Source organism: Montipora capricornis, chromosome 8, assembly GCF_036669925.1.
Source record: "Montipora capricornis isolate CH-2021 chromosome 8, ASM3666992v2, whole genome shotgun sequence".
Classification (NCBI taxonomy): Eukaryota; Metazoa; Cnidaria; class Anthozoa; order Scleractinia; family Acroporidae; genus Montipora; species Montipora capricornis.
Genome location: NC_090890.1, coordinates 34,337,018 through 34,351,589, shown reverse-complemented (window position 1 = coordinate 34,351,589; position 14,572 = coordinate 34,337,018). Strand labels below are relative to the sequence as shown.

General features: G+C 37.9%; 1 protein-coding gene across 5 annotated transcripts in view; it reads left to right on the top strand.

Moving 5' to 3' along the window:
• LOC138014632 (DNA-dependent protein kinase catalytic subunit-like) overlaps nt 1-14,572 on the top strand; it is a 163,812-nt gene that overhangs the window by 22,754 nt on the left and 126,486 nt on the right. For all 5 annotated transcript variants that reach the window (XM_068861753.1, XM_068861758.1, XM_068861754.1 and 2 more), the window contains 5 exons: nt 6-90; nt 3,740-3,908; nt 5,581-5,630; nt 6,359-6,478; nt 6,584-6,724. In XM_068861753.1, the coding sequence (XP_068717854.1) occupies nt 6-90; nt 3,740-3,908; nt 5,581-5,630; nt 6,359-6,478; nt 6,584-6,724 (565 nt within the window). The remainder of the gene's footprint in view (nt 1-5; nt 91-3,739; nt 3,909-5,580; nt 5,631-6,358; nt 6,479-6,583; nt 6,725-14,572) is intronic.

Below are 14,572 nucleotides of genomic sequence, written 5' to 3'. Positions count from 1 at the left end.
TCTAGACAAGATGAACTGGTAGAAGACAAAGTGCAGTACCTTCCAAGTTTTCTTGAAGCCCTTTCATGCATTGTGCAGGAGCTGGATGAGGTTACGTACTAAATACAATATGAGCGACCGTATTTTATTGGATATACATGTACAATGTCAAGCCGATGGCAAGACATTTTATATCTGATGCAATACACATGTGAAAATTGTATTGTGCTTATGAAATGAAAAGCATGCTTTCATTTGCCCTCTGAAGGGCATTCGCGTGGGTGAAATAATCAGGGAATGCTAAACTCATTCCCTAGTGATTGCGAACATCGTTTTCTTGACTGAAAAATGTGGCAAAGTGCTCGCTCAAATAAAGTAGTGGCAAGTGAGTTGCTGGGCTTTGACTATGGGAAGGTGGATTCAAGATTTAACTATGGACATCATGCAAATGTTTTTAAATTTCTGGATGACTAAGTTCGTGGGAAACATAGGAAAACGTTCAGGTAATAATTAAAATTAGCTGTGTGGTGTGTCGTTTTTTGCCTCCTTTTTTTACTTTGATACGGAGGTTTTCAGTGGTATTTTTTATCAGCTGATACAGAATGCTAATTAATCTACTAGTATTCTGTGTTGAGAACCCTAACCCTAACCCAATGAAACTTTGTTGTGAGGTTAGAGTTAACCCTAACCCTGACCGTCCTAACAACATCTCTACTTGTTTTGGAATGGAGTTCAAAGTTAAGTGGGGAAGGAGGTAAATTACCATTGAGGAGTTGCTTTAGATCAAGATTTCAAATGCCCCTTGAAACATGGAAGACTGTGTGTGCGCATCTATGCCCTAGATGCAGAAATATTTCCTCCTCGATCTTTCTAGTTTTGCATCGGTTTCATGTAGTTTTTCTCATAGTTGCTGAATCACTTATCTCTTCTGTTCTAAATCTTTCTTCCCTTCTCAGTAATGATTTATGAGTGGAGTTTTTTTCATCACAGGAAGTCTTTTCTTCGGTCGATATAAAAACAAATTGAATCATCTACAGTACTGTGCAAAAAGAATGCAAACGAATTTTGCGCTTTTCGTCACTTTTCGCTACTTTTCAACGAAATAATTATAATGAAATTTAGGGCGAAAAGAATATTCATTCGAACTTAGTCGAAATTTCGAAACGCCTATTGTTTCAATTAATTCGTATTAGTAAGAAGATTATTAGTATATATGCACATCGTCTCTCCTTCTATTCTGAAACCTCTGCATCATTCTCTTGTTTACCCTCTCTTAGTATATGGTGCAACTATCTGGGAAAATAGTCTTATGAAACCACTTTACACCCAATAATTGGTTTACAGAAGAAGGCGGTTAGAATTATTATTTTTCCCTCATAATTATTGTGAACATACATATCCTGTTTTTAAAGACTTGAATATTATGAAGTTCCTTGATGTTATAAATTTATGTTATTTAAACTGTCTTTATGTTCAAATTTCATTTAAATCTGCTACCTTCTGCCTTCCTTAATTTCTTTACCCTTGTATCCTCAAGGCACAAGTATAAAACTAGGCTTGCTTCCAGATCAATGTTTTGTATACCTCTAGCGAGAACAAATTATGGTAAATTTAATGTTTGCCTTAAAGGTGCTATTCTTTTAAAAAAAAGGTTATTTTTGATTCCTATTGATAATTTTTTTGTCTTCTCCCTCCTGTTGTTTTATCTATTCCCTAAGTTGTTTGTATTTAAAATTTTAATGTCTTTAATTTTTTAAAATTATTTCGTTGTTGTTGTTGTTGTTGTTGTAATTTTGCTTTTATACTGTCTTGTGCCTCCATTACTACTATAACTGTAACTTGACTATTACTATAATGCCTCCTAGCTAGATTAGTTTTTTAGTTATTTTCTTAGTGGCCTTATACCCTACATAACTTGTCTTAATTTTTGCTCTCTTCTCCTTTTTCATGTGTGGTATAAATAAATAAACCTTGTTGTTGTTGCTCTTGCTGACTCACGTAAGCCTGGGCCTTGGGCAATTGATCTGTAGTAGAGCCTTTAGAACGGTTAGGGTTAGGTTAGGGTTAGGGGGTTTAGTGGTTTGGCTTTCACACTAGGTGATGACCCCTCGAACAATAATGTAACTTTAATCGAGAAATATCCATTCCTTCAATACGTTTTGAGGAAGGAATGGCAATTCTGAAGCACATTAAGATTGTTGTTCAACACGATGTGCTCGCCCTCGTCATTTTGCTATACAAAATTCCATATATCGAGACTGTGGAAACTCATGGGAAACGGGGCTAGCATTTTCAGCCTGGGCAATCGGGCTGAAAAATCCACGTAATCACTATCATTTTTTCAGCGGGGGGTTTAAAATGGAACTTGGTCATGTGCATCGATTTTTTTTTTTGCATCACAGTAAATTCTCCCACGGAAATTTGCGTTTTGCGCCCTGGCTGAAATTGATGATCAGCATGTAATAATTTGCACCAAAATTTCAGCCCGGGCTGAAACTCACCAATCATTATCCCTGCTCTCATGGAAAACCTGAAAACCTTAAGAGCATTTGAACAAAACATACTGGGTTTATTATGTTCAAGGTGCGTCTTTTTACAAGTAACTAGTGAAGCACTCTCAAAATTCCTCTGGTGGCATTTAACCGCAGGGTTGTCCAGCTGCCCTCTTTTGTATAACCGACTCAGGGCTCACAAAAACTATGTTTTAAACTTCACTCAAGTTGCCCTTTTCTTGAACATCTTCACCAGACAAGCAAGCAGCTGCTACTCCACGTGAAGAAAGTTCCCCTAGGTGTGAATTAATGAGGGAAACTAATGGGGGGAAAAATTATTAGTACTAAATATGATTCACTGAATAACCTAAGGATATATAATTATATTAAGTGATTTCGCAAGGCAAGTTGGAAACACAGCAAATGCATCTTGTTTCAAAATAATCTGGCTTTGATACCTTGAGTTCCGCCATAGTGGCTGTGACAAGTCAGAATCTCTTGTCCACCATGTTGACAGCAATAGAAAACCTGTTTGAACTACTTTCCATTGCTAAACCAATCAGAGTAGTCATTAGAACTGACCAGTTCCTGGAACCAATTGAATAACCAGGATAAAAATCTGACTCTGGGAATATGAAACAGCATCCCATTGGAATGTCATTCATAAAGAACTCAACGGTTTGAACCAGAGGTTCTCAATTTATAGTTTTTTCTTCGGCTGTCTTCATGGGCTGTAGTTGTTATGAAGAACATAAAACACTTACCCTGGGCACCAGAGGTTTTTCTCGCGTGCCGCGGGAATTTTCGGTGTCGGCCAAAGGCCAACACAGCTTAACCGGACTTGACTGAAAACCGGAAACCGCGCTAGAAAAGTATCTGGCACCCAGGGTAATAAACACTGGAATCTTTGGTATCTCTTGCTATGGCACTGCCTAATTCAGGTTCAACTTACCGTAGTTAAAATTAAATGTTTATGATGTATATAATTAATACAAGTCATACTTGGTCTAATCATCGTTCTTGGCTATTTTTACTTTTTACGTGCTATGTACATCTTGATTTTGACAACCACAATGTTGAATATCATTATTATTTTTTAGTGAAAAGTGGGGAATTCATTATTACGATTTTGTTACTTGTAAAGCCCAATTTGGGCAACAAGTTCTTAAAACTACAGTTTTAACTGTGTACAGTGCATGACACTGTTTAGTTTGTCCAAAATGTGAAGTTTATTAGGCTTACTGAATCGAATTTGTTTGTCTCTCCAGGTTTCTGACTCTATTCTTTCCTCTCTGGAGAGACTTGTAGTGGTGTTATTTAACAATTTCACAAGGCTGGCAAAAGGATCAAAATTTCTTTGTTGCAAGGCCCTGGTTAGACTGCTTTTTAACCTTTCTACAAAGGGTCCATATATCAGAAGATTTCTCTCAGAAGTTGGTAAGTCAATAACGATAATTTACTTCAAAGGAATTGATTTTGTGGGTGAGAAGAGGCCTGAGAAGGACTGTTGGCAGTGACTGTTTCGATTGCCAGGTCACTCACATTGGTGAAACTGTGGTGAAACTGGCAGGAATCTAAACACTGATCAAACCAGCAACTTAGAATGGTGATCTCAATAACAATATTCATGCTGAACACTGTTCACAAACAAAACACACTATCAACTGGGACTCTGGGAGCCTATTACCCTAAGTGCTTAATAACGTACTGTATGAACTGTTATGAGCACCTTATACTTGAAAGCTGTTACATGTATGCAAACTTAGAACAAACTACATTAAACCATTGCCAACCTCTACCTGTACCCTACAAAGAATTACTTAACAGACAACCTTAGCTGCACACAACTGTTTTCTCTCAGCTTACAAACGTACTGCAACCATCATTTACAAACCAGATTGTAATGCACCATGCAATCACCACTCGCCATCCTCACAACCAATCACAACACAGACCAGAGCATTACTACATTCATTTGAATTTCCAACCATTACTTGGCTCTGAAGGTTACTTCCACTCAGGTTGTTGAACATCATGAAACGTCAGTCACTGCCAACAGTCCAACTTAGGACTGCGATCAAATTCCATCGAGGTATGTAACTCGTAAACCATTTTAAATTCCATTTTGAATAACAATATTATTATTAAAATGTGAGATCATGGAGAGCAGATGATTGGCTGGTTCAGTAGTGAAAGCACTCTCCTTCAAGATGTGCTGTGACCTGGGTTTGATTTTGGGACTCAATGCCATACATGTAGTCTGGTGGCTTTAGTTTGTTGGTTCTCTCAAGCCTAGAAAAAAATAATTTTCTTGAGCTCTGTCTCTGCTCTACCCTTTACAAGTTTTTCTTTGAGCACTCTGGTTCCACTTTCACCAAAAACTAACATTCATTTTCTTTGGCATTAGATTTTCATGTCATTCGATTTGGTTTTCTGTCTACCCAGCTAGTAGAGAGCTTGTGCTCAGAAGGAGCTTGAGACTTATGGACAATATTGCTTCATTATCAGTATCGTTGTCATTGTTAGTTGTAGTAGTACATTGTACAGACAACCTTAACCACAGGGGGAGGAGTAGGAGTCGTAGAATTATGAAAAGGGGTACTTAAACATGAGCTGTGGGGAGCAAGATTTGTAAGAAAATTAAGGAGCAGCTATAGGTTCTGAAAGAATGTGCATCCAGAGTCTTAATGGTGCAGAGAAATTTACTGGAAAGTTGCAGGGTTTTCAGCAGGAGTGTTTTCCTAATACAAAGTAAAAAAATGTATTTATCATTCTCTTATAAACCCTTACACCCCTAGGGCAGCCCCCAGTGACGAGTCAAATTGTTTGGCGTTAGACAGCCGGAGTAAAATGTTACTCCCAGGACTCTGGGAATGGGTTAATTAAGGAATTAAGGGGGACATGTTTCTGAGCAGACATACATGTACCGTAGATTTTGTTAACCCATTCACCCCTAAACAGCCCATTTGACAAGTAAAATCATCAGATGAATTCACAGGGTTAATCATGATCATACGGATTTTTACTGTGAACAGTTGTGAGCTGTCTTGAAGGAATTTGTGCCAGTAATTTTTATGAAACTTGTCCTCTTATTTTAATCATTTTATAGTTTATCAAGGTCTTATTAGGACATGTTCACACCCAGTGGAATTAGATGAGGTTAGTACATGTATGTGTAGAACATGCAGTTTCCATATCTTAATTTTCAAATGCAGGCATTTTCCCTCAAACACATTTGAATCTCATTATTCATTGAGTATAAAAGGTACATGTATTTTGTTTCATCCTTGGATCATCCTCATGCAGACACCAATTTGTTAAAACCACTGGTACTGAATCATAACCTTGTCTGCAGAACCATGTCTGCATCCGAAAAGGTCGATATTTGCAATGGGTGAAATGTAATGCTGGGTACCAAAATGATCCATTCATCCATCCATCCATCCATCCATCCAGCAAGCTGCTACCAAGTTTTTAACCCCTACTTAGCATCATTTGTAGTTCAGGGATTACTGTTTTAAAGAGTATTAAGAAGTAGTTGATTAAAACCTATTGACTGTACAGCTGCTACATGGTGTGCATGCAGAGCAGATAATTTTATTGTTCTTGAGAGATCTAAAGTAGCTAGCACCTAAACCTAGCAAAATAAATAATTGTAACCAAAAGGCAGCTTCATTGTGCATGTTCTTTCCAACCATCTTTTTCACTTTTTTATCAAGTTGAACTTAATATTGTGGTTATTCAATCGATTCACCCTATATTTCAAGCACCTGCATGATAATCCCAGTTGCTGCAAAAGTATATGTAGTAATTATGTAATACAACTCTGCAGCTCATCATTATAACATTATTTATAGTTACAGTACCTTGTTTTCAATACCTTAAAGGTGAATGAAACAATTATCTCAGGGGATGGCGAGGCAGTGAACACTAATTCATCTCCTAAGACATCTTACAAAGATTACTTGCCACTTTGGGAATTCCTCTTGGAGAGGGGAAAGTTCAAGGTATATCTACTGATCATGAACATTGTTGCTGACTTTAATTATTATGTGATTGCTTTATGCACATTGAACCAATACTGATGTGTGGAGTAAATGTTTCATACTTAGGATGTCAGCTTGGTGGGAGAAAAACTTGAACAGATTGATTGCATGCATAGGATTGTATATGATGAGATGATGAAAGCCATTCTGCGTATCATCCACAAGCTAGACTTGTCTTCTGTCAATGGACCATCTTCAGAACTAGAGGTACTCAAGCTCTTTTAAATTAGTAAACTTTGAGATATATAGGAATAGAAGTGTTTTGGTATGTGCGGGTAAATATGAGCCACAAACAAGTGAAATCCTTCCCATACATGTAGTTATTTCAAACCTGTAATAACGGTATATAGATTTAGCCAAGCCTATTAAAGAGCGGAACTCCCGTTTCTAGCCCCAGAAAGCAATATTAATAGTAACTGTATAAAGTATGGAATTAATTGTCATTAGTGTAACTATATAGTAACTGTAATCAAACACCTCTCAGCTGACAGCAGTAAAAAACAAGCCTTGCAGACAATAACCAACAATTGTAATATTATCAACAACTAAAACTGAAATTACATGCACAGTAATCTCTTTCACAACATTTTCCGATTGACTGATAATCTTTATACCCAAGCTCTCTCGTCAGTTTGGAACAACCGCAAAAGTTACTAATTAAAAAGTCAAGCTAAAGGGTATTGATTTGCTCGCTCGACTGCAATTTCACAATCAAACCAAGCTGCTCACACAGAAAGCCTATAAATCAAAAGGTATTAATTTAGAGTGGACAGTTGCCACAATATGCGAGGCAGCGAGGTTTGCATTAATAAACATTAAGCTTACCTAAAAGCTACTAGTTGTAAATAATTTTTTTGTCCCTCGCTCTATTTCTCTCAACCTTTAACGGTGTTCAATGAGATTTTCTCTTCTCCTTCCTCGGCTTCTCTTGTAGCTTTTTTCGCTTAAATTTCTCAAATTTCGTTGCCTCTTATCTCATGCTCTTTCATGCTCTTTCCTGCTCTTTATCCCATTGCTTGTCACTAATAATATGAAATACTTGAAAACAAATTCCTAATTAAAAGCAAACAAGTTTTTGAACGTGACAAAACGATGCCCACACCATTTCTTGCGTGATTTCCTGCCAAGAAAAATGCAGGTTGCACATTTTCCGCCAAGAAAATATAGCATACCTAACCATAACCCTAACCCATCAAGAGTCAAAGCGTTTGGCAATAGACACAGTAAAATCTATTACGTCTCACTCTCAGAAGTCAGTGGGCTAAAAGGGACAGTTTTTGAGTGAACCACGCACCACTGACAAGTAAAATCGTCTGGCATTAGAGTAAAATATATTTCTAAAGGGTGCGTTCGATTGACTATATTTGGGAATAAGAATACATTGAAAAGAAATTAGAAATCCTTTCGTTTTTAAGGAGATTCACATTAAAATTGTCAAATGCCTGCTAAAATGCTATTTAATTATGTCTTTATTACCCTTGTTGCCTCAAAACGCCAGACATACCGTTTTTAAATCATCACTCTGCGTATTCTTATTCCGGAATAGGGTCAATCGAACGCACCCTAAGTTTCTCTCCTGAGAGTCAATGGTTCAAGGATATCTATTTCTATTAGCGGAGTGTGCACGCAAGAGCGGAGCTCCATAGCTAAGAAAATTTGGTCAACTATCAATCTGGGACAGTTTGTTTGTGACGTCAATGTACGCTCACCCGTACACTCTTTGCAGGGGAGGGAAGGGAATAAGCCCATTGGAGGAAGAGACTAGTACCATAAAAAGTGTTATTATAGTACTTGATGTTTCATTCCTTGTCTTGTATGATAAATAACACAAAAGTTAAACTTAGAGAATAGAAAAAGAGTAGATAGAGTGAGAACATGGTATAACAATACTATATAGCACTGCCTTATTTAGCATACCATGTAAGTTAATTGCATTCCTTTGGCTTAATAGCAACTGCTATATGTAGATGTACAAAACCGCCCAAAAGTATTTACCCATTAGGATGTGGTTGAACCTTATCTTTGTTGAATAATACTGCCATGGTTTCACAGGCTGAGGTGGAACGAATTCCTCAACCTTGTCCACAATGAATGTGACCAAACACTATGGCAAGTAAGACAAGGTATGCCACGGTGAGACAACAATAAGAATTAATTGCTATTGAACATATGCATGCTTCTGAGGTTTCACGCTACAACACCCATTTATTGTTGAAATCTTTCTGACAATTGAGGCAAAGTGAAGCTTATAATTATCAAGTATAGAATGTTGTCTATTTAATCAGAACAACAGCAGGAAATGAAGTATGTGCTATGGAGTGAACAGATATCATCCTACCGATAGAAAATTTGTGGATCTGAGTTATTTATGAAATTCATGAAGAGAAATTTATGACGTGTTGAGCAAATGTGCAACTGGAATATTGGGAGGAAAAAAAGCTGATGTTGTTTTTTAACTGTAAAACAAATTAATTTTGTTTAGCTTTTCCAATGTCGTTTCAGCAACTCAGTTTCCTCACTGGCATATCAATAAAAACTGTTGAACAACAAATTATATAGTAAAGCGACCATATTTAACGTTGGTAACTCAAAACAGCTGACAAACCTGAGGTCGACAGTGCACTCATTTCACTCCTCCCTCTCTGTCAGTGCTCTGTTTTAAGGGTATTTATAGCAACTAAAAAGTCAAAACAAGGATGTGACATCTGGGCATCAAACTCGGGACCTCTTGCACCATGGCCACATACTTACCAACTGTGCTATCCTTGCTCCTAATTATATTTTCGTCATTATAGCATACATGTAGGCATCCAGTGTGTAACAAGTTTGGGATGTCTGAGATTGATTGATTGATTCTTCTATTCACACAGAATAATCAACCCTTACAAGAATATTACATCTTCAGATTTGTTTTCACCATTGATCAAGTCGAGTATGTTAGAAAAAGGTCATGTTTACATGTACATGTACATCAAGATTCAAGTGACTTAATAATCGGTGTGATTCCTGCACGCCAGACAGCTGTCACTTTCGTTGCATGTTCGGAAGAAGCTGATAAGATTAAAGCACAGCAGACTAATCCATTCTTGGAAGAGAAAATCAACTTTAAATGATGATCTAGCTCATTTTGGCCTCTTTTATGAAATTGTGAAGAGCTCCAGGATGTTTACGCTGTGAATTGTTTGTGCACATACAATTCACACACCACATCATACCAACATGTGACTCACCTCAGGGATTGTCTGAGAAATTTGCCACCTTTTTCTCTGAAAAAATAGTGAATCTGAAAGATTTGCACTCGTCAGTCTAGGGGATGATGGATTTGTCAGTAATGCCTACTGCAGTCAACCATTATGTCAGACAACATTCTGTGATTTCTCTGCGGTGTCTGTACGTTATATCAGCGAACTCTTAGTAAAGTCCAATACTAAGTCGTGTATATTAGACCCTGCTCCAACTAGTGTGGTCAAGCATTCTATTGAAGCCCTGGCCCAGCCATTACCTCTATTGTCAATTAATGCTTCTCTGCTATCTGGTTTATTTCCATCTTCCCTTTAAAAAGGTGTAATTCAACCTTTGATCAAGAAGCTGTCCCTTGAGCGTGAGACATATCCGAGTTATCGCCCTATCACAAACATTGCATTGCTATCGAAGATGCTTGAACGTGTGGCCGCTACGCAAATGCGGAACAATCTTATACCCAATGGGCTTTTAGCCAAGTTTCAGTCTGCGTATCGATGTTTCCACAGCACAGAAACTATGTTATTACGAGTGTTTAACGAGATCTTGTTACTATTGACAACCACCGGGATGTTGTACTTGTTCTGCTAGATTTATCGGCGGTGTTTGACACCATTGAACATTCTGTTTTACTTAGTCGTTTGGAACACCGTTATGATTTGACAGGAAAGGTGTTAAACTGGTTTAGATCATATCTGATTGGTAGATCCCAGCAAGTACTAATTGCGGATGTCAGATCACCAATTATCCTCTTCAGTATGGTGTTCCTCAAGGGTCTGTCCTGTGGCCAGTTAATGTTTTCTTTGTTCTTTGCCCCTCTGGAGAATGTGGTACAAGCCCATGGTTTCAATGTAATGACTTACGCAGATGATACACAGTTATATGTGTCCTTGGGCTCGTCTGATGATCATCCTGCCGTTCTATTTAAGTTTGAAGCTTGTGTGAAGGACATTCTCATCTGGTGCACCTCTAATGGTTTGGCATGCAACCCCGACAAGACGGGAGTAATTCATATCTGCTCTTGTTTCCATAGAAGTAAGCTTCCTGGTATTGATGTTGGAGGGTATACAATATCGCCAACACCAGCTGCCCAAGATCTCCAAGTGCTTGTTGACTCACATCTGACGTTGTCTAAATGTGTAAACAGTGTATGCAAGTGTGCATTCTTTTCCATTAGTACCATTTGTAGGATTACGAAATATTTAGACCGTGACAATTGTGAAAGACTTGTGCACACGTTCATTTCATCGAAACTTGATTCCCGTAATAGTTTACTAACAGGTCTCCCAGATAAGGAAATCTCCAAGCTCCAGCGTGTGCAGAATGCTGCAGCAAGGCTTATTGTTGGTGCTGCAAAGAATGAACATAATTATGTCACCTGCCCTGTCCGTTTCCAAGTGTTCCCTTGCACGTGTGTTGAAATGTCGGGTGGTCTCACCAACATAGCAAGCTGCGTATTAAGCTTGGATGGGACGATGAGATTCCACCTGAATATTACTCAAGCTGGGAGAAATGGCTTGCCGATGTCCCGAAGCTTTCATTGTTTTCTATTTGCCGTTTTGTACTACCCGAAGCCTTCGGCCCTGTAGTCTCCAGTCAGTTGCATCACTTTTCAGATGCTACAAAGAAACATCAAATGGAGTTTCAATCCCCCTTATGGATCGCATCATGGAGGGTTTTGGGAACGGTGCATCTGCTCAGTTCGAAGAATTCTGCGCACTATTCTCCTAGAACAAACCACAGATGAGGAGGGCCTTACCACTCTCATGTGTGAGGTAGAGAGCATCTTGAACAGCCGCCCTATCACCGTGGTCTCAAGAGATTTAGAGCCTTTAACGCCAAATCATCTTCTGTTGCTGAGGTCAGATACTATGATGCCACCAGGTGTTTTCCAGAAGGAAGACCTACTTTCTCGGCGTAGATGGCAGCAAATCCAATATCTTTCAGATATCTTTTGGAAAAGGTGGTCTCGTGAATACCTTCCGTTGCTTCAAAGTCGCCAAAAATGGCTGTATCCCCGCCGTAATCTCGCAGTTGGAGATGTTGTATTAGTCGCTGCAGAGAACACGTCAAGAAATTCCTGGCCCCTGGGTAGGGTTGAGCAAGCTTTTCCAGACAAGAAAGGATTCGTCCGCAGAGTAAAGGTCAACGTGAAATCTGCTATTCTGGAGCGTCCTGTGGACAAACTCGTTTTGTTAGTAGAAGGAAAATAGTTTGAATGACTACTGAATGAGTTTCAGAGACTATTAACTTGTAGTCAGATTCAGAATTCCTATTGCAATTTAGTTGCCCATATTTGTTTAACTGTTTTTTCGCTAGCATTAGTATAAGTGCTTCGTTGGCACTTATACTAACGTGTTTTCTTTATTGTTCTAAAATGCTGTGCACACGAAAATTTATAAACCACACATGATCGGACTCCAATGGGGATAGGGTCTCTCACACTAAAGAGGCTACCTTCCTGTACTTTGAAAGAGGAAAACGCTAACACAATGTTTGCATTATTACAAGAAAAATGTGAAAGTCCATGAATGAGCTTTTGGGCGATGCTAGAAAAATAATTTTAAGTAAGTAGGGTAATTTGAAATAAAAGGTATTGGGGCCTTGTTCACCAGTTGATCTTACAGAGTTGCCTGTTACATGCTGAGTGACACTGCGGTTAATGATTCTTTCTATTAGCCTAGATGGATACAGGTTTTTCCTTAGGATGAATGTTAGTGACACGATGTCCTCATGAAACGCTTGCCAGGTGTTACAAATCTTAGTTCTTGTTTGTTGACTGATAAAGCAGTAGGTCCGCATCACATTAATATACAAGTAATTGATAATAATTTACTGACAAAATTATTAAATATCCATCAAATGATCTCTGGAGAATTTTGTACAATATAAGCAGTTTTAATAATAAGGATTTACAATAAAAAACGTCAAACTGAATTAAGACCATCCTCCATTCTCAATAAGGTAATTAGGGATAGCGTAATTTTATTTAATACACCATGGTAATAAACTGTTTGCATGCTGGTTGCAATTTGATTGAGGACGTAAGAACATCATGGAGCAACCATCCCTTGAGGTATAGGAGGTAGGAGTCACATACAGATCCCTCTTTCAAGAGGTCAATTTTTCTGTAAACAATTTGGTGGAACATAGTTGATCTAGAACGTTTTCATCTACCCTCAAGGGGCGGCCACTCCAGTTTCTCAGACAAACAATTTAGTAACTTCCCCTGGTAACCTTGAGTAGTTATTAAAGCAACATCTGTAGCATCTGAAAGTTGTACCATGTCAAGCTGGTATTGCATGGTTCTTTTGGAGATGAAGGTACCACGCAGAGTTGACGTATTCTAACTTTGGTCCTACCAGGCTGGTTACCAGTTTGCATTCCTGTAACTTTTCGTGGATTTAGTGATCTTGGACGTTTGCTGACGGCTATTTTACTTTTATTCAATCAATTTCTCTGTAATGTTTTAGGTTTTGCCTTTGTCACATTTGCATTTGACCACTGCTTGCGACACGAGTTTGAGCATCTGAGTAAATATGGACATTACTAAATCATAAAACAGCAAAACCAAACACCATGTATGACCCCACGGTAAATTGAATACTATTAACCAAGAAAGGTTGGATTTGAGATAAAATTTCGTTTGAGGCCAAAATAGGCCTAGAATGTTATTGCTTTTAAGCTCAGTCTTACTTTGAATCCTAATCTTAATCTCAATGAATTTTGGGTAATAATGTTTTAAGTCTGATGAGGCCTAAAACCGCCCAGTAAATGTGGGGGTTGTGCAGGAAATTACCGGATTACTTTTTATGTGTGATATGAGAAATTTATTGTTTAGAAGGAACTCACAGGAAATCTTTTCAGGTGAGCTTTTGCATTGATGATGAAAATTCTAAAATTAAATGTCTTGACTCTATCTCCCTGCCAGTAATAATTAGCAATGTATTCGTCGTCTTGTGTTGTAATTAGGACCACAACTTAATTTCATTCATTCCCTTTCACATTCAAACTCTGAATAATATTTCATTAGATGAATTGAAACTGTAACTCATTATTTTCAATGGCTTTCTGTGAATTTTTGGTGATTTATTATTAGAGCATGAAATGATTCCAATTTGCAACTTTCCGTCAACAGCAAGCGCTTCATTTATCTTAAAATAAGTACAGATCATACGTTAACAAGGAACCCCTTACCAGACTGACAGATATGCTGCATATACACATATGAGTTCTGTGGAATTTCTGTAAAGATCTGCAACAAAGTATCTGCCACATATCTGCAACAGATAGGAATTTGGCCTCATTTCCATATCTGCCACAGATATGTAACAGATATGGAACAAAGCCAGATGATGCAGATGCATCAAAATAATATGTGCTACGTATACAGATATGCAGGTTGAATAATTAGCATGACTACCTCCACAGGTTGAATAGGGTAGAGCTTGGCACCTATTCTCCCTACCCTTTGAGCTAATAAACTACAGGGACACTAATAATATATAAAGAGACCAGTCTGATTTGTCTGACAAGCAATCATTTATTTAAATATTCTCTAAAAAATCCCACAAGGATATGAAATACATGTAACAGAAAAACTATGTCTGAGTATATACACTAAATAATTTAAGCGGAAAAGCTTGTAGTTCTCCCTAATATTTATTTATAAGAAGTTTTCACACATGGTCTCAGCTTGAAATAATAACAATAAGATGCTAAAAAAGATGTTCAGTCATTAACTTTTTTGAAACAGTAATACACCTTTTTAAAAAATGCGCTTAACAGAATGTAGAGGCAACATGCATGCTCTAC